The sequence below is a fragment of the Aquarana catesbeiana genome, linkage group LG06 (assembly GCF_042186555.1).
Source record: "Aquarana catesbeiana isolate 2022-GZ linkage group LG06, ASM4218655v1, whole genome shotgun sequence".
Taxonomy (NCBI): domain Eukaryota; kingdom Metazoa; phylum Chordata; class Amphibia; order Anura; family Ranidae; genus Aquarana; species Aquarana catesbeiana.
This window is the reverse complement of record NC_133329.1, coordinates 349,200,461-349,221,325: the sequence shown is the minus strand read 5'-3', so window position 1 is coordinate 349,221,325 and position 20,865 is coordinate 349,200,461. Positions and strand designations below refer to the sequence as shown.

Sequence of the window (20,865 nt, the reverse complement as noted above, 5' to 3'; positions counted from 1 at the left end):
AATAAATATTGGTTTTCTTCTTCACCCGAGGATTGTATCACGCAATGCAATTACCCAATGACGAAATAAAAAATAAAAAAAACACCAGCAATCAATTTATATAGTTACTTATTCAAGAACAAATCTATAGTTAGATAAACCATATGCTAGAAATGCCAAGCATAATCTAAATAAGACAACGCCGTATTCTACAACTGCAATATACAGTGGGGAAGGAAAGTTTTCAGACCCCCTTACATTTTTCACTCTTTGTTATATTGCAGCCATTTGCTAAAATAATTTAAAGGGGTTGTAAAGGTATTTTTTTTTTCTTTAAAAATAACAAACATGTTATACTTACCTTCACTGTGCAGCTCGTTCTGCACAGAGTGGCCCCGAACCTGCTTTTCTGGGGTCCCTCGGCGGCTGTCTCAGCTCCTCCCCGCAATAACTAACCACCTTAATGCGAGCTCCCTCGCATGGTGGATAGTTATTGCGGACGCGCTCCCGTGATACAGCCAGCGGCTATAGCCGCTCGCTGTACCACTCGGCCCCGCCCCCCGGCGCGCCGCGTCATTGGATGTGATTGACAGCAGCGCGAGCCAATGGCTGCGCTGCTTTCAATCCATCCACTATAGCCAATCAGCGACCAGGCTGATCAGCTGAATGGAGGTCGGGAACGAGCAGGCGAGTTTTTGAGGTGTCAGGTAAGTAAAACGGGGGGGCTGGGGGTGGCGGTATTATCAAAAGTTTTTTCACCTTAATGCATAGAATGCATTAAGGTGAAAAAAATTATACCTTTACAACCCCTTTAAGTTCATTTTTTTTCCTCATTAAAGTACACACAGCACCCCATATTGACAGAAAAACACAGAATTGTTGACATTTTTGCAGATTTATTAAAAAAGAAAAACTGAAATATCACATGGTCCTAAGTATTCAGACCCTTTGCTGTGACACTCATATATTTAACGCAGGTGCTGTCCATTTCTTCTGATCATCCTTGAGATGGTTCTACGCCTTCATTTGAGTCCAGCTGTGTTTGATTATACTGATTGGACTTGATTAGGAAAGCCACACACCTGTCTATATAAGACCTTACAGCTCACAGTGCATGTCAGAGCAAATGAGAATCATGAGGTCAAAGGAACTGCCTAAAGAGCTCAGAGACAGAATTGTGGCAAGGCACAGATCTGGCCAAGGTTACAAAAAAAATTCTGCTGCACTTAAGGTTCCTAAGAGCACAGTGGCCCCCATAATTCTTAAATGGAAGACGTTTGGGACGACCAGAACCCTTCCTAGAGCTGGCCATCTGGCCAAACTGAGCTATCGGGGGAGAAGAGCCTTGGTGAGAGAGGTAAAGAAGAACCCAAAGATCACTGTGGCTGAGTTCCAGAGATGCAGTCGGGAGATGGGAGAAAGTTGTAGAAAGTCAACCATCACTGCAGCCCTCCACCAGTCAGGGCTTTATGGCAGAGTGGCCCGACGGAAGCCTCTCCTCAGTGCAAGACACATGAAAGCCTGCATGGAGTTTGCTAAAAAAACACCTGAAGGACTCCAAGATAGTGAGAAATAAGATTCTCTGGTCCGATGAGACCAAGATAGAACTTTTTGGCCTTAATTTTTAAGCAGTATGTGTGGAGAAAACCAGGCACTGTTTATCAACTGTCCAATACAGTCCCAACAGTGAAGCATGGTGGTGGCAGCATTATGCTGTGGGGGTATTTTTCAACTGCAGGGAAAGGACGACTGGTTGCAATCGAGGTAAAGATGAATGCGGCCAAGTACAGGGATATCCTGAATGAAAACCTTCTCCAGAGTGCTCAGGACCTCAGACTGGGCCGAAGGTTTACCTTCCAACAAGACAATGACCATAAGCACACAGCTAAAATAACGAAGGAGTGGCTTCACAACAACTCCGTGACTGTTCTTGAATGGCCCAGCCAGAGCCCTGACTTAAACCCAATTGAGCATCTCTGGAGAGACCTAAAAATGGCTGTCCACCAACGTTTACCATCCAACCTGACAGAACTGGAGAGGATCTGCAAGGAGGAATGGCAGAGGATCCCCAAATCCAGGTGTGAAAAACTTGTTGCATCTTTCCCAAAAAGACTCATGGCTGTATTAGATCAAAAGGGTGCTTCTACTAAATACTGAGCAAAGGGTCTAAATACTTAGGACCATGTGATATTTCAGTTTTTCTTTTTTAATAAATCTGCAAAAATGTCAACAATTCTGTGTTTTTCTGTCAATATGGGGTGCTGTGTGTACATTAATGAGGGGAAAAAAATCAACTTAAATGATTTTAGCAAATGGCTGCAACATAACAAAGAGTGAAAATTTTAAGGGGGTCTGAATACTTTCCGTCCCCACTGTACATTATACGTTTTCAGTACTAATCAGAAAATGTTACATGGCTCAATGCCCCTCAGCTGGTGTTTATGTTGGAGGGAGTAATGTTTTTAGGGCTCCTCAATGAATGTGAAAATATGCAGCTGTTTTTGATCATGCACACAGAACATTTTGCAAACTCTCCTAGTAGTCTTTATTCCTGGCAGCAGTATTTTGGAATAAAAAAAGCCTGACGCTCGTAAAAGTGTCTAAATACTCTTACAAGCTTATAGGCATGTTTACAGGCATCAAGAGATTGGGCGTTAATTAATTTAATTGGCCATAATAATAATTTATTCTGCCCATTGAAATGAATTAACATTCAATTGCTAAATGTGCCCAGCATTTAGGTGGGTTTAGACGTGTTTAACAGCACCAAGCGTTTTTTCTGCCAAAACTCTGCTGCTCCTGGACGAAGTGGCAGTGGGGTTTTTTCTGCCTCTAAACTCTCCTGCCATTAAACGCTGCTAAAAGTCTATGTGTGCATGGACACATAGGCTAACATGCAGGGGAGTTTAGGCAGGGTAAAAGAAAAAAAAAAACGCCTGCGGTCCCTAGAAGCAGCTGCAAAAAATGTCCAGTGTGCATGAGGCCTAAGGCCTTGATGGCCTTGGCCGGTCGGCTGCGGGAAAACGCAAAACACTGCACGATTTTGCCACGTTGGCGGTCAGAATGTTCCTATCCTGAAGGCATTCTTTTGCATTCGGGAGAGGGAGGTTGAGGGAGGTTAAAACCCCCCCCCCCAACCACAGCGGCTTCTAAACTCTTGTAAAAGCCTAAGTGTACATAGGCACATAGGATTTATGGAGTTGAGTTTGGGAGCTTTGGCAAAAAAACACCAAAAGCCCCTAAACTCAAGCTGTAGTGTACATGAGCCCTAAAGCTGGCCACACACCAGTGGATTTTTGAACAAATGTTCATATAAATCGTTTGAAAGTACTTCAACATTTCTTTTAAATTTAGATTTTGGAAAAAACATAATTTCCTGAACAAAAACCACATTCACTGTCACAAATTTGTTCAGTCCTAAAACATATTCCATCCTGTTTATTCAAATTTTCTCATCACTGCAATTGAAAATGAACGCCCATTTGACACCTCTAATGAGTAGAAAATTGAGCAAACATTCTTAAAACAAAACATTTCAAACAAAATTCTACGCATGTATGCCCAGATTATATTTTTCCCTTCACTACATGGTAGCCAGAAAGACATGGGCTTAAAGAGGTTGTAAAATCAAATTTTTTATTTTGGTAAAATAAAAAAGATGTTATACTTACCTTCTCTGTGCAAGGGTAATGCATCAGGCAACCCTGAACCTCCTCTTTGGGTGTTCCCTGCCGGCGCTCTCTGCTCCGCATCTTCTCGTGTGTCCCCATAACAAGCCACTTCCTATGGTGTCACACATGCAGGCTCTCTCCAGAGTCACTGCTGTGTGCGTCATTAGACACACATAATGCGGATCAGCCCCACCCCCTGCTTCCTCCTCACAGGATTTGACTGACAGCAGCATGAGCCAATGGCCCACTGCTCTCAGCTATGGGTGACCAACAATTGAAAAAGCAGTGTGTATATAGGTGTTAGAGGAAAGCATTCCATGTATCCCCTTTGTGCAACAGTTTTTTATACTCTTTATACTCTTTATACACTAAAGTGGTTGTAAAGGCAGAAGGTTTTTTTTTTTTTTAAATCTTAATGCATTCAAAACCTTCAGTGTGCAGCAGCCCCCTCAGCCCACCTAATACTTATCTGAGCCCCATCTCTATCCAGCGATGTGCACGAGTGCCTTGGCCATCCAGAACTCTCCCTTCTGATTGGCTGAGGCAAATCAATTAAAGTCAGTTAGCCAATCAGGAGAGAGAGAGGGGGCAGGGACGGGACCGAACCGCGGCTCCGTGTCTACATGGACACATGGAGCTGCGACTCGGCTTGGGTCCCCCCATAGCAAGCTGCTTGCTGTGCGGGCACTCAAGAGGAGGGAGGGGCCAAGAGCACTAAAGAGGGACCAGAGAAGAGAAGAATCGGGGCTGTTCTGTGCAAAACCACTGCAACAGAGCAGGTAAGTATAACATGTTTGTTATTTTTACAGAATAAAAAAACAAGACTTTAGTATCACTTTAAGTATTCATAAGGATGCAGTGCAGAACATATCTACACCACGTAATTATTTAGCCACTTTAAGACCAGGCCTTTTCTGACACTTTTTGCTTACATGTAAAAATCTGTGTTTTTTGCTAAAAAATTCTTAGAACTCCCAAACATTTTATATTTTTTAAAGCAGAGGCTATAGATAACAAAATGGTGGGTGTCACACAGTATTTGCACAGTGATTTTTCAAATGCAATTTGTTTGGAATAATACTCTTTTTTTTTTTTTTTTTTTAATGCATAAAAACACCATATAATACCCAATTGTTTGGTACAATATAAAAGATAATGTTATGCCAAGTAATTAGATACCAAAAATGTCACTCTCCAAAATTGCGGCAAAATACATACATTTTATTTTCTATAGGCGACAATTTAAAAGCCTTTACAGGTTACCACTTTAGAGTTACACAGAAGGTCTGGTGCTAGAATTACTGGCCATAATCTGATGTTCAAGGTGATACCTCACATGTGCGGGGTGAATGCTGTTTGCGCATGCTAGGGACCAAGGCATGCATTCTCTTCTGCGTGTGAGCATGGGGGGAACAAGGGGGCTTTAAATGATTTATTTTTTTACACTGCCACTTTACATTTTTTTAAGCACTTTTATTGTTATCACAGGGAATATAAATATCCCCCGTGATAGCAACAGGCAGTGACAGGTACTCTTTACTGAGACATCTGGGGTCTATTACAAGAAAGTCAACCACCGGTTGATAAAAAAAAACAATACCAGGATGATGCCTGTAGCCACTTGAAGTCGAGCGACATACTGATATGTAACAATAATGATAACAGCAACAATACAAATAATGACAACTTACCAGATTTCCAACATACAGCACATTAGCAAACTCATCAGTTATGGGATGATGCTCCATGGCCATAAACAAGGTGTTTAAAACGATGCAGATGGTGATTGCAAGATCAACAAAGGGGTCCATCACTATAACATTGAGTACATGCTTTATTTTCAACCAGGTGTCACAGCAGTCCCATATCAGGTAGGTGTTGGCAAATTTGTTCCAGCATGGTGGGCATTTTTGCCTGGATTCTTCTAATTCTGTAGAAATAAAATGTTAAATTAGGATTGCAATATTACATCAAACTAATTCACATTACTGTAAGGTCCTATGCACACCATTTAGCCCCAATGCATTAGGCTCTAGCATATAGGTGGCAGTACATGTGCATCATCCAGCCCCACTACCAGCAGCATGTCAAATTCTATTAATCTGGCAGCTCCTGTGGCTGGATGATGAACCGATCAGTACTAATGTTTAGGGCAGTACGTGCACAGGGAAAAATGTTTGGAATACATACTTCTTGCTTCCCAGGCATTCATCTTTGGACACATACTGTCCCTGCTTTCCACAGTACAGCATCTAACTGGCCTAAGACAAGTAAGAAGCACTGTCATCTGGTGGGCGTGGCACATTATATGCAAATACTGACTTTCAGAAAGTCTACATTTGTGTTTTATTTTAGGGAGCTATAGAAAGACTAAGGTAAGAGCAGGAACAAGTTGCACTATACTGTAAGTTGTCAGGTATAATGATGTTCTGGGGTGTTAAGTGGTAACATCTCAGTGCTAATATTGTGAAAAATACAGTCTATAAAAAATCTAATTGAAATTAAAAAAAAAACAAAATAAAATCTGTGCTCCCCACAAACAGTGATCTTCTATTACGGTCTTTCCTCCGGTGATTAATGAACCAACACAACAGGTGAAAAACCTGCTCACCTTAAGCAAGAAACAACAGGCTCATCTCATCTTATAATAAAGGTGTTATACGGGAAGCACTATGTATTAGCCTTTCTAGTACATGTAATCCGTTTGTGGAATGTGAATACATTAGAAAGTGTAAACCAAGTGGGATCTTTGGAGAGAAGAGAGGAGAACATCCCAGTGGATCCAAATGATTAATATACACTATACTGTCAAAAGTATTGGGACACCTCCCTTTACACACACATGAACTTTAATGGCATCCCAGTCTAATGCCCCGTACACACGGTCGGATTTTCCGATGGAAAATGTGTGATAGGACCTTGTTGTCGGAAATTCCGACCGTGTGTAGGCTCCATCACACATTTTCCATCGGATTTTCCGACACACAAAGTTTGAGAGCAGGCTATAAAATTTTCCGACAACAAAATCCGTTGTCGGAATTTCCGAACGTGTGTACACAAATCCGACGCACAAAGTGCCACGCATGCTCAGAATAAATAAAGAGATGAAAGCTATTGGCTACTGCCCCGTTTATAGTCCCGACGTACATGTTTTACGTCACCACGTTCAGGATGATCGGATTTTCCGAAAACTTTGTGTGACCGTGTGTATGCAAGACAAGTTTGAGCCAACATCCGTCGGAAAAAATCCTAGGATTTTGTTGTCGGAATGTCCGATCAATGTCTGACCGTGTGTACGGGGCATTAGTCCATAGGGTTCAATATTAAGTTGGCCCATTCTTTGCAGCTATAACAGCTTCAACTCTTCCCGGAAAGGCTGTCCACAAGGTTTAGGAGTGTGTCTATGGGAATGTTTAACCATTGTTCCAGAAGCGCATTTGTGAGTTCAGGCACTGACGTGCACCTTGCTTTGTGCACTGGTCCAAATCATTTGGTGGAGGGGGGATTATGGTGTGGGGTTGTTTCTCAGGGGTTGGGCTTGGCCCCTTAGTTCCAGTGAAGGTAACTCTTAAGGCGCCAGCTTACCAAGACATTTTGGACAATTTCATGGTCCCTGCTTTGTGGAAAAGTTTGGGGATGATCCCTTCCTGTTCCAACATGACTGCACACCAGTGCACAATGCAAGGTCCATAAAGACACGGATGAGCTAATTTTGGGTTGAGGAACTTGACTGACCTGCACAGAGTCCTGATCTCAACCAGATAGAACACCTTTGGGATGAATTAGAGTGGAGACTGCGAGCCAGGCCTTCTCATCCAACGTCAGTGCCTGACCTCACAAATGAGCTTCTGGAAGAATGGTCAGACATTCCCATAGACACACTCCTAAACCTTGTGGACAGCCTTCCCAGAAGAGCTGAAGCTGTTATAGCTGCAAAGGATGGGCCAACTCAGTATTGAACCCTACAGACTAAGACTGGGATGCCATTAAAGTTCAGGTCCGTATAAAGGCAGGCTTCCCAATAGTTTTGACAATATAGTGTAGATGAGCCTGTTGTTTCTTGCTTGAGATGAGCAGGTTTTTCACCTGGTGTGTGGAGGTGAACTAATCACCGTAGGAAAGAGAGTAATAGAAGATCACCGTTTGTGGGGAGCAATTATTCTATTTTGTTTTATTATTTAAATTTTTTATAGATTGTATTTTTCACAATATTATCCAAATTATTAATTAATGGACTTTCACTATTTTGTCACGTTTTGAATATTATTTAATTGAATTGTACTGCACTGTTTTGTTTTAGTTTTACATTATAGAGAGTGTTGTGAAATCACTGTGGAGTGTTCAGCTAGCAACATTTTGAAGTATCTTTTGGATTGTGATTATTTTATTTTACCAAGTTTGATTAATTGACAATAGACAAAAGGGGGTGACGCTAATTGTGATTGGATATATTTTGACATAATTCCTCAGTGATGCCATGGTAACAGTCAAACAGTTACAGAGGACTAGAGTAGGCCTTAAGCATGACATAAAATATTTATCACTAGTAAAACCAAGCGCAGAGGCTACCTTCTAAATTACTAATGTGCTTTAAGTATAACTCAAAAATGACATTCTAAGACAGCACCTTTGGCTATGAAAGCATTTTTAGCTAACTGCATGTTCTTTACATGGAGAAGATTTGAGTGTCTTGAAGGAACCCTCTATTAACATTTATTGTCATTAGTGATGAGCGAATTGCGGGAAAATTGATTCGCCCAGAGTTCAGCAAATCGATCAAAAAATTTGCACATGAGAATGTAATCCACCACTGCAATTTGCAAAGTTTGTAGGCCAGGGCGCAGAGTGGCAGTCAAAATTTGCCCATTGGACATTTGCCTAAAATCACCTGTTCAAAGTGAATCAGAGGAATTCACAGCAAATTCATCATTGGACGATTCTGAATCTCATCCCTAACTGTTATCTATTTTAGGTTAGGAAGAGGCTAGATGGAGATTAAATCTAGATAATTAGACAATGGACAACATATTTGGGAACATGTAACTATGTACTTCAGTTTAGAAAAAAAAAACGTAAAAGGTATATTAATGTTTAGGAACAGGTAACAAACATAACATTGTAAAGCTGGCCATATACTGTATTATACAATTTTTTTGTATAATATCTGTACAATTTCCTTTCGATTTACCTTTAACTATGCAGTGCAAGGGCCTCCTGATTGGATACAAATTGAAAGTGTTGTTTAAGTTTGACCTCATATTATGTGGTTTTTAGTAAATCTAAAGGAAAATTGTACAAGAAAATGGTATAATGGATGGCCAGCCTAAGATTTTAATGGGGCCATTTAACAATCCCAGTACTAGCCTTGCAAATTAAAAGCCACATTACAAATAACAATAAGGATTACAATCTGAATCCACAGAAAGACTTGTTTGTTATTCCTTGCTCATTGGTTAATTTGTGAATCACAGCCCAGGGTATGACCAAATTTAACACCTTGCAATAGAGAAGATCAAAAATTTTGTTTTTGGGAGCTGTACTGGTATTATAAAAAAAAAGATTTGAATTGAAATTTTAAAATATTAGTTCAAATCTTTTTTATAATGCCACGGCAAACTCATCTGGAAGTTCAGCCCCCCTCCTCTTTTCCCTGCCGTCGGGTCATTCACAAAGTGCGGCGCGCTTCACGCATGCTCAGTAGGTAACCGGCTGTGAAGCCGCAAGGCTTCACTGGTGGTTTCCCTTACCCGAGATGGCAGCGGCAGCACTCGAGAGCTGATTGAAAAATCGGCTTGAGTGAAGACACCCCTGGATTCGTGGACAGGTAAGTGTCCTAATATTAAAAGTCAGCAGCTACAGACAGTATTTGTAGCTACTGATTTTTATTTTTTTCTGGAGCTCCTCTTTAAGACAATATTCACATATGTGCAATGCGGCAGCACACATGCGTGTCCGTGCTTTTTTTTGTGCGTTACCTTGCGTTGTGGTAGGGCAGCCTATTCATTTGTATAGACTGCCTACTACATCTAAATCGCACCATAGAAGTGCATGATCCTTTTATATCACAATGTATTTTGTTCCACGATTTATCACACACTTCAAGTGTTTGTTAACCCAAAAAAAGAAAATACAGATCCTGGTCCTTTAAAGCAGATTAAACAGAACAGAGCTGTGTAATCTGCCCCCCTCCTAAACTGTAAACCCCCTCCTTCCCAGAATCTGCCACTTCCTATATGCCCTCTCTAAACAGACCACAATAACCAGGGCTGCTCAGCCCTGATCACTGTGGTCAAAGTGCGTCTCTCCATCATACGCTGCCTGCTCTGCTCTCCTCTCTCCTCCCTTTACCCCTCCTTCCTGCATGTAAGCGCCCTCTCTGTCTCTGCTTCGCCCTGCCCCCCGCCGCTATTATTGAAAATGAAAAACCTAAAATTGTCACTGCCAGCCTCTCTATTAGAGGCTGGCATACAACACTGTGTAAATCCTTTCTAAAAACGAGCAGTATAAATAGCTATTTAGAGCTGTCTTCAGGCTGGTCACGTGACTCGCGGCCGCTTTACAGCTCCGAGACATTGCTTCTGAGGGAGGAGCTGAGTGGCCACGTGATCTCCCCGGCTGATGTCAGAGGGAGATCACGGTCACTCTTGCAGTAGCCGTGTATCGGAGCTGAAAAGCGTCCGCGAGTCACGTGACCGGCTTGAAGACAACTCTAAATAGCAATTTACACTGCTCGTTTTTAGAAAGGATTTACACAGTGTTGTATGCCAGCCTCTAATAGAGCGGCTGGGAGTTTTAAAAAAAAAGGCTTAACAAACACTTTTAGCAATGGTTGGGGGCCATTAACAATAAATGGCACTGCAAAGTGTCTCCAATAAAGATGCACGTTTTTTGTGTGATATGGAACGCATGCAATTTTGAATGCGTTCCGCATCGCACAAGTGCAAATGAATCCTAAAGGATCTTGTACCTTTCAATAACTATCAACCTCGTCTAATTGGCAGAGGATGGTTTAGGGGTTGGGCAAAGTTGGCCAAGGCATAAATGTCCCCAAATTTTTTTTTTCCAGTTTTAAGAACCCAGACCTCATACTTAAGCTGACTGCTACATTGTAACAATGCTACCTATTCATAGCTGTGCCAGTCTTCTAAACAGCCTTATAGCATGTGCAAAATGTCCTGTCCTAATGACGGACTACACCATTTTGAAATGGACAGTGATTGACATGTTCTGTGATCAATTCAATGGTAAAACCTTCCACTATAATTACATTTTAATAGAAAGACAGGAGGAATTAAAACTTCACTAGACACTATTAACATCAAATGGAGAAATAATGCTGTGACACCTTCTATAGGACATGACAGCATCATGAGGGTCCAGCCCTGACATGCCTACAGGACTCAGAGTCTAGCTCCTCTGTGTCTGGAAGGTGTAAAGACATGTATATGACAGCCTGCTTCCATCAGCAGATATTCCAGAAAGGCAGAATGAAGATGAAGAAAGGCTTCTTAAAAAGGAAGGGAAGTTAAAAAAAAAGTAAATGTAAAGTAAAAAAAAAAAAAATGATAGCAGGTAGTTTTTGTTAGAAAAAACTTTATTAGTATGTTCTAAAAAAATGCTTTATATGTCTGAATTTTATTTTTATAATATTTTTTTTTTATTAGTGTGGTGCATAAGCAATGTAGTGGTCACTGCTGAATAATTCTTGGCATGTTTAAGATCTAATGCTGTGTACACACGGGCGGACTTTTCGACCGGACTGGTCCGACGGAACTAATCCGTCGGACAATCCGACCGTGTGTGGGCTTCATCGGACCTTCAGCTGACTTTTTCTGTCGAAAATCAGACGAACTTTAGATTTGGAACATGTTTCAAATATTTCCGACAGACTCGAGTCCGGTCGAAAAATCCGTACGTCTGTATGCTAGTCCGACGGACAAAAAAGGATGCAAGGGCAGCTATTGGCTACTGGGTATGAACTTCCTTATTCTAGTCCGGTCATACGTCATCACGTTCATCCCGTTCACTTTAGTTCGTTGGTGTGTGGGCAAGTCCGGTCGTCCGAAAGTCCGTCGTAACTCCGTCGAAAGTCCGTCGGAAAGACCGTCGGACGTTTGGTGCTGAAAAGTCCGCCTGTGTGTACACGTCTTAACGCACACTCAACCTAATACCTTAGTGGAACCAAGTGTCGGGATGCAGTACATGCCTTCCCCGGGCTCCACTTTGCTCTGCAGGTTTGGGTAGAACCAGTAATGCCTTTTTCCGTGACCTTTGGCATAGGATTGTGGATGGACCTCTACACCATCAGTTGTGGCCCCAATACTGCCACAGTCTTTAGGATGGTTTTTCATTTGTCATTTTGTCCTTTTTTTAAAAATTGATTTTACTAAGCTGAAAATACACCACTGAATATCCTATTTTTATTGGATTTTAAACAGCAGAAAACAATCTGGACACATTCGTTAGAAGATCTCACAGCTCAAATTCCTGAAATATAGAAGAAGCTGCTGGGCAATGAAGCTGTCCAGTGGCCATGAAAAACTAAGGCTGGCCATACACGGTTTGAATCTCGGCCAGTTCAGCAGGAACCAGCTGAGATTCGAACCATTAATAGACAGGCTGAATGTACCAAGTTGATCGATCGATCAACTTGGGTGCAACCAGCCTACAGGATTCACCAGACTAGGGTTGCCGCTAGCGGCTGCTCACCAGACTAGGGTTGCCACCTTTTCTTCAAGCTAAACCTGAACACTTTAGCAGCGCATTGGCAAAATTATTTTTTGAAGGGGGAATACTGTGGACTCTGATGTAAAGGGGTTTCTGCTCACCAAACCTCCTACTTACATCAGAGTTCCCAGCATTTCCGATTAAATTAGGTTTCCTAAAGCCCCCCTTACATCAGAGTCCACAGGGCTCCCCTTACATCTGAGTCCCCATTACCTTAGTCTACTCACTTGATCGGAGGTAGAAGAAAGAAGGGAGGGAGGGGGGGACTTCAGTCACAGACATTGGATGGTGAGCTTACTCGAGGATGGAGGCACAGGCATCAACATTTTTCATCCATGTATGAAATGTTTCTGAGCTTCAAATTTCCAGCCCACACATCCTTTTATTCAGGCACAGAAAGCCAGGGATTGGGGTGTGGGTGGGCAGACAGAGGGGTAGGGGCTGTCCATGTATGGGGGTGGGGCTGTGTGCACACCTGTGCACTCGGCCAGGGGAGTTGCTAGGTGCCAAAAAGACCAGAGGCTTCAGCCCAAAGTCTAAGGCCGGCACTGGGGGGTGGGGGGGGTGGGGCGGGAGATTTTTTGTCTGGGCGGTGGGGTTGTGCAGCGGGGGGGAAGCTCACTTGCTGCCTGGCTTACCAGTGCTCATCAATGCTGATCACTAAACTCACCTGGCTGACACACTGACCTAACTGACAAACATACACTGACCTACCTGCGTGACACACTGACCTACCTACCTGACATACACTGACCTACCTACCTGACATACACTGACCTACCTACCTGACATACACTGACCTACCTGACATACACTGACCTACCTGACATACACTGACCTATATACACTGACGGTAGTGACACACACTGACCTACCTGACCAGGAAACTTCATGTGTCCTGCAGCAGCAGCTCAGCCGGGGTGTGCGGTGCGAGCCCATCATCACAGCAGGCAGCCGGAGGAGAGCCGAGCGGAGATCTCACGCGGCAGCCGCATTGCAATTCCCCCCTTCTGGAGCCTGCAGCGCCTATGATGGACATCACACGTCCCGCAGTCCCACCATTAGACCAGTGGGACATCCATCAGTGCTGCAGGCTCCAGAAGGCGGGACCTGCTATGTGACTCGGCGGTGCTCGGGATAAGATTGGCTCCCGCTCGGCGGCGCTCGGGGCTATTAATAGAACGGTGCCCACTCGAGACACGGGGCTTTTTGGGGACCCACTCGGGGCTTCAGCCATGGTGAGCCCCCCACTGCCGACGCCACTGCACTCGGCGGTTGTGGTACTTGGGGAGTCACAGTCCATTCTGAATATTGTGTCCGGGTTTCAGGCAATCTGAAACCCAGACACACAATTCACAACCCGGACTGTCCAGGTGGCAACCCTACACCAGACACTGCAGCTGTCATGAAGGCCGGGATATAGCTGGAACTATTGTAGACTCCCCATATTAGGTTCATACCCCCCACCCAACACACGCCTACAAAACAAATTCTTCCAGAATCATATTTACCCTTCTGAAATAAATATACAGTATAAATTGTGTTGCCTGAGAAAGGATTTGTAAACCTAAATAGCTTGTCTTGTAATCGAGTCACACTGCCAGACAGCATAGCCAGTCCTTGACTCTCTGAAGACTACACTATTGCATACAGCCTAATCAAGGAGCAGCCCCTGCCTGTGTTTGGACAGTGAACAAAACTAATAAATTAATGAGACCCCCCCCACGGCACCCTCCCACTCCTGTTCATATATGTATTATATATATGTGGTATAGAAAAAAAAACTTACCTTCCATTGTGTTGGTCAGATTGCTGGCTATACTCAAAGCCCTTTGTCTCAGGATTGGATCTTCCAAAAAATCCATAGAAACGTGATAGGAACTTAACCTCCTCTTCCTCATCTCATGTTCTGTGTTGGTACCCTATAAACAAAAATAAAAGTTAATAAGCTGCATTTGGAATCAGACATTTCCTAAAATTATTCTGGCAGCAACATGCAACATGCGGCATGTGTAGCTATCATCAGTTTAGGATAATACGGATTTGTTTTTATTTGGCCTTCATATTCAGCAGCTGCATGGCCTACCACATGCAATAGCAGTTCTCTTCTACCTATAATGCAGCAAAAGGCAGCCAATAACAAAATAAAAGTTGGCATGCCACTGCCATCTGCAAAAACTTTGCAATCTGTACTTGCTCATTATGTCTTAAGCGTATTTTCAGTCCACCATTTTATGGACTGAAGTACTGTATGAACAATGCAGGAAATGACTTGCTTTCTTCTAAGAAGTATTGACTCATTCCACAAAATGGCTGCCTTTGTGTAGGTCACATGTGCACTTTAATCACATTTAGCACTAAAAGCCCGTATTGACCAAACATAAATATAGTACTGGTCTACTCAATTGGGACACTTTTTTCTAGTCTTTGGTAGGTCAAACCCAGCCACTGATGCCCTATATCTCTTGGAGCTATAGGATGTTTTAATTGATTTATTACATTTTTCATTATTTTATATAATAGCAAATGCTGTGTGAGACTGTAATGCTGAAGCAACAAGAGTCCCAAGTCTCCAAATTGGGGAAAGTGCAGGTGAAAACTACATAGGAAAGAGTTAAAAGAAGCCAGTAGCTGAATTCCACAGCTTCTACCAAAATTACATTTTTTGGTAGCTTAATACTTTAAATATAATGATAAAAGAAGAGAGGGCGCACCAGCCTAGTGCATTGTTCCAATAGTCTTTTATTGTTAAGAAAAGTAAGCAAGTGAGTACTTACAAACACAGAAGTAAGCAAAGCTCATCAAAATGGTACACTTGTTCAGGCCACTCCGTATGGTCCTGGAGCTTGGGAGGACAGGACTTCACCTGGATCCAACCATCTCACACGTTTGAGGTTTTGGCTCTGAGGAAGAGGGATTACCCTCAAAATACATAAGCTGGTTGGATCCAGATGTCCTCCCAAGCTCCAGGAGCGTATGCAGTGGCCTTAACAAGTGTACCATTTTGATGGGCTTTGCTTACTTCTCTGTTTGTATGTAGTCGATTGCTTACTTTTACTAACCATGAAAGGCTATTGGTATAATGCACTAGGCTGGTGCATCCTCTCTTCTTTATCTTTTTTCCAGTACTTCGTTGGGACTTTCCCCAGTCCTGAGAGGGCTGCAAGGCGTGGGGCGTACACTTCTACAACCGGAAAGTGGACGTGTTTTAAGATTTTGTGCTAGACTCCAACATTATTGAGCATGAGGTGTTTTGCTGTGTTGACTTCAAATATAATGCCTGACTCCGCCTTTATAAAAGTGCAGCAATTTTTTTTTTCATCTTGTATTCTTACGTGTTGCAAGCTTTTAAAAAAAAAAAATTGATCCCAATGAAAAGTTTAGCTTTTTGTCTTTTTACTGTAGAATTCTGACACAGCTGAATCTTTGGAATACAACCCTTTAATTGTCTTTTAAAAGTTCCTCTTATGCCGCGTACACACGGTCGGACTTTTCGTCTACAAAAGTCCGACAGCCTGTCCGAAAGACTTCCGGCGGACTTTCGGCGGACTTGCAGCAGACTTTCTAATGAACGGACTTGCCTACACACGACCACACAAAAGTCCGACGGATTCGTACGTGATGACGTACACCGGACTAAAATAAGGAAGTTCATAGCCAGTAGCCAATAGCTGCCCTAGCATGGGTTTTTGTCCGTCGGACTAGCACACAGACGAGCGGATTTCGGGGTCCGTCGTAGTTACGACGTAAAGATTTGAAGCATGTTTCAAATCTAAAGTCCATCGGATTTGAGGCTGAAAAAGTCTGCTGAAAGTCCGGAGAAGCCCACACACGATCGGATTACCAGCCAGCTTTAGTCCGTCGGCGTCCGTTGGACTTTTGTAGACGAAAAGTCCGACCGTGTGTACGCGGCATTACAGTTCTGTCTATAGTTCATCCAACAAAATATGGAACATTCCCCAAGGAATATGTATTAAATAATAAATGCTGCACTATCACCAATAGTTTATCTGTGAGTGATAATCAATGTCTGTAGTCTGATGTTAAAGTGGTTGTAAACCACAGCTGTTGTAAAAAAAAAAAAAAAAACTGCAATGCAATGGCATAATGTGCTAGTATGCATTGCATACTAGCACATTATGAAATACCCACGTTGAAACAAAGCCCTTCAGCGCTGTACTGTCACAGCTAAGAGGGCTGACATCTTCCCACAGTCTTTCTTCCGGGTTCAAGCGCTCTGACTATGTGAACCACATCACTCCTGCACATGCACACGGGAGCCCTCGGTTGCGCCACAAAGCTCTGAAGGTCCGGCAAGGTATACCGGACCTTTAGAGCGCATGCGCTCGTGGCGTAACTGGCTGCATCCAGGGTGAATATCTCCTAGACCAGTGTTTCTCAACTCCAGTCCTCAAGGCGCACCAACAGGTCATGTTTTCAGGCTATCCATTATTTTGCACAGGTGATTTGATTAGTTTCACTGCCTTAGTAATTACCACAGCCATTTCATCTGAGGGAAATCCTGAAAACATGACCTGTTGGGGCGCCTTGAGGACTGGAGTTGAGAAACAAGTTTAGGAGATATTAATTTTACCTACAGATAAGCCTTATAATAGGCTTACCTGTAGGTAAAAATTACCAAGCGGGGTTTACTACTGCTTTAAGAGTATGTTTGAGTTGGAAAGATGATTATTTCACTTGCCATATCAAATTTGTAATCTAGGTAGAATTGTACTTATAAATGAACTTGTGGCCAAGCTATGAACATTCATGTATTTAAATATTATTAACAAGTAGTAAATTAACTTTTACACAAATTCTCACTGATCTCTGTATCAGCACTCACTATGGAGCAAATAATGCTTAATGTTTGCAGCAGAAACCCTAAAGTGCTAAGAGAAGCAGGGTGAGCTAAGCTGCTGAAAATTACTTTAGTGATTCTGTTGTAAAATTCAAAGTTGAATCACTCCACAATGTCTGCAGGTACTGAGGTTGGTGAGAGATTGTTTTAAAACCCATTTGCTGCTTGTTTAAGTTGAACTTAAGTGTTAAATCAACAAACTATGAGCAGGCAGGCTATTTTCATTCAGGAGGGATATGCTTTGTCTCTTCTGCAATAAAATAATCTAACCTACCCATTTGCAGTCTTCTTTACAATGTGCAGCTCAGGGTACATTCTTAGGATGGTGACTGCGTACCAGGAGAAAATAACTCCTGTGCGTGTAAAAGAGTTAGGTCATCTTGCATTGGCCAATCAAAACAGCCAATGAGGCCATAGGAATATGCATTGGTAAGAGACCTTGTGTACGTCTGATCATTGGAGTGGAGGTAAATACTTGCAGCCTTAGTTCCACTTTAAGAATATGTAAGAATATGTAAACACTTGAATGCCCATAGCCCAGTCACAGGTTCATTGTAAGTGATATTCATTAAAAATTAGGGCAAAATAAAATGTTCTAACTGTAAAAACCTGCATAAATTATTTATTAAAAAAAAACTTTAACAGCTTTAATACCCAAACCAGGTTTTTACAGACAGACACACAGGAGAGATACAATACAGGCTCAACTACAAGTACAATTTTAAACACCATTCAAAGCTGAAATCCATATATGGAATTTTTTTTAGCATAGTTACATTGGTCCAGCTTGAACCAATGTAAGTATGCATATAGCATACTTGTCAAATCCTTATGGTCACAGCTACTGTAGTAATCATCGCTGTCTTCTGCGGCTGTCCTGCTGCAAAGTGAACACAGGGGTTCACTTGGCATTTTTCTCAACTAATGCAAAGTGTTCACTGATTAGACGAGATGGAGATCGTGTTGTCAATCAGAGAAAGCCTTTCATTAATTAGGAAAAATTTGAGGTGTTCTGTGAATGGCACCCAGAAGTCGGAGGCCAACAGCGATCATTGTAGTAAGGGTGTCTACTAGAGTGAATCCCCACTTCTGTAGCAGTCCCACAGGTATGGCATATGTATACTTACATAAGTCCACGCTGGATCAGTGTAATTGTGCAAAAAAATCCATACCTTGTTGGCTGGAAACCACATTTTAGTTTAATAAAATCACTAAGCCATGATCAAGATGGGGTTAAAACTCCTGTGCTGTTGAGCCTCGAAGCACTTAACCTTTCTGATATGTGTGTTGAAAAGGAAACAATCTGGCTATAAATATGGGAACTCCGACTGAAATCTTGTAGGTGGAGCTCTGACGTGCAGTTTAAAAAAAAAACAGGAAATGATCTGTAAATCAATGATCTACCACTTGATCAATATGGTCCCAAAAAGTAAAACAATTCTAATGATACCAATGTGGAGCTTACATCAGCAAATAAATCAGCAATGAAGTCACCTATATATTTAAGCTGATGGGTTTCTTTAACAACTTCACCTCCGGAAGGTTTACCCCCCTTCCTAACCAGGCCATTTTTTTGCGATACAGCACTGTGTTACTTTAACTAACAATTGAGCAGTCATGTGACGCTGTACCCAAATAAAATTTATGTCCTTTTTTCCCACTAACAGAGCTTTCTTTTGGTGGTAATTGATCACCTCTGTGTTTTTTCTTTTTGTTTTTTCTTTGCACTAGAAACAAAGAACATCAATTATGAAAAAACAACAATATTTTGTACTTTCTGCTACAAAACACATCCAATAAAAAAAAATGTAAAAAAATTTCAGGCACATTTTCAGGTGTGTCAGATGAATGGCCCACTGTGGAACCTTCCACCACCCCTTGTGTGATGTAGAGATCAGCAGAGAAAACCACAGAACACAGCAAGGGGCACCGGCATCTCACTCTGCTAGAAGTGTTGAATGCAGACTTGTAGAGGATCCTTGAGCAAACTCAACTGACTAAAACCTGTCTTAGATGGCTTTGATGAAAGCTGCTAGTCTTTTTCAAGTTTGTGCACTGCAATGCAGCTTGTTGAGCTGTAACCCGCTGCACATAATGTAAAGAGGGCCTGACTGTGTTTTATTTTTGCGTTTTATTCTTTCCTTTTTTTGCATAATGATCATTATTTGTGTACTGTGGCTTTAACTTTTTTTTTTTTTGAAAAAACTAAATAATGAGGCTAATGAGTGGTTGTTTACTGGCACAAAAATAGGTCTAGGATAGTGCATAGGATGACAGCATACATCTGTAACCCGCAGGAACCATTTAAAGCCCATTGCACCCTTAAAAGCCACCAACAAATTTCTTAATTTTTCCTTCCCCATTTACTTCAATACCTTTGCCAAAATGGGAGCATTTTGCTGAAATCTCCTGATTTTCTCTGAAAGTTTATGGAAATGTAAACTCATCCCTATTTATGTACCTCTTTAAAACATTTGTTGAGCTTCAAATATATACTCTGCAATACCATACCTTGTTAGTTAAAAATAGTATTAGTGGAGTTTATAGGCTAAGTTATAGTAGACTGTGCTGTTAGTATATTATAGGCATTGCGAAAAAGCAGTCACATTCAAAGCTCGACCAACCAATAATGAAGTGTTCCTGAGGGAAGCACTCAATAAAGGCTACCATGCCTAAACTATTTGAAACTTCCTTACATTGTCATCAGAAGCTGGTTTATCTATTATCACCTCTGGCAGAAGTAGTCCAGCAGGCGATGTTGGTGATGGCCCACCCAGCAGAGAGACCACTCCGTTGCAATCCACTGTGCTGTGCATTTTCCCATTCGCTGGCATCACCGGCAGGGTTCTTGAAGCCTTGCTGGCTTGGCTGATATTGCTGTTCCGCCTCTCTCCATGTCTGCGAGGTACAAATAAAGAGCCTCTCCTGCTCTCATTGTCCTCAAAAGTGCTGTGTTCATCATCCGCAAAGTCATTCTCTGATCCCACATCCTTCCCACGGCCTCGAAAACTGAATAGGCTGGTTCTACTGTTCCGCCTTGGTGAAAATAGAACCTCCTGGACATCGAGCAGGGACTGTTAAATGAAAGGCAAATAGTGTAAGCTATATTTAGGCAAGGTGATGAGTAGAAGAAGGTTAGCAGTCAGCTAGAAAATACTGTACCACAATAGTTAAAGAAACATAGTAGACAGGCCACACCGACTCACATGCTGACTTTTGCCAAACACAGTGCTGTTTAAACCAGACCATGCAGTACAATGCAAGGTCCCCTTATACTGTCTGGGCCCCTCCCCCAGATCTGTAACTGGTAGGTGTAAAGGGTACCTGAACAGAAAAATGTTAGCTTTATACTTCCCTCTGTTTTCCGTATCGCTGGATTCCTGGGGAATGCAGTGGAGGTCAAATCTCGCAAGAAGACAATCCAGTCCACTGCAAAAACATCTTCTCATGAGATTTCAGCTGCTCTGTAATCTCCAGGATCTAGCTGGCGGGTGTGTGACAATACCCTTGCCTAGGCGCTATGGGCAGATAAGTATAAAATCAAACTTTTTTCTTTGGAGGTACATTTTACATTTAATCAATGTAGGTCATTTTTACAGGAGGAAGAGGCCTGCAGAGTATAAATAA

General features: G+C 42.2%; 1 protein-coding gene across 4 annotated transcripts in view; it reads right to left on the bottom strand.

The window, feature by feature from the left end:
* Positions 1 to 20,865, bottom strand: part of LOC141147040 (sodium channel protein type 2 subunit alpha-like) — a 229,147-nt gene that overhangs the window by 83,455 nt on the left and 124,827 nt on the right. For 2 of the 4 annotated variants that reach the window (XM_073634018.1, XM_073634019.1), the window contains exons 12-14: positions 19,935 to 20,312; positions 14,167 to 14,299; positions 5,342 to 5,580 (exon numbers count right to left, since the gene is read on the bottom strand). In XM_073634018.1, coding sequence (XP_073490119.1) covers positions 5,342 to 5,580; positions 14,167 to 14,299; positions 19,935 to 20,312 — 750 coding nt within the window. The remainder of the gene's footprint in view (positions 1 to 5,341; positions 5,581 to 14,166; positions 14,300 to 19,934; positions 20,313 to 20,865) is intronic. The other 2 variants (XM_073634020.1, XM_073634022.1) reach the window with 1 other exon arrangement.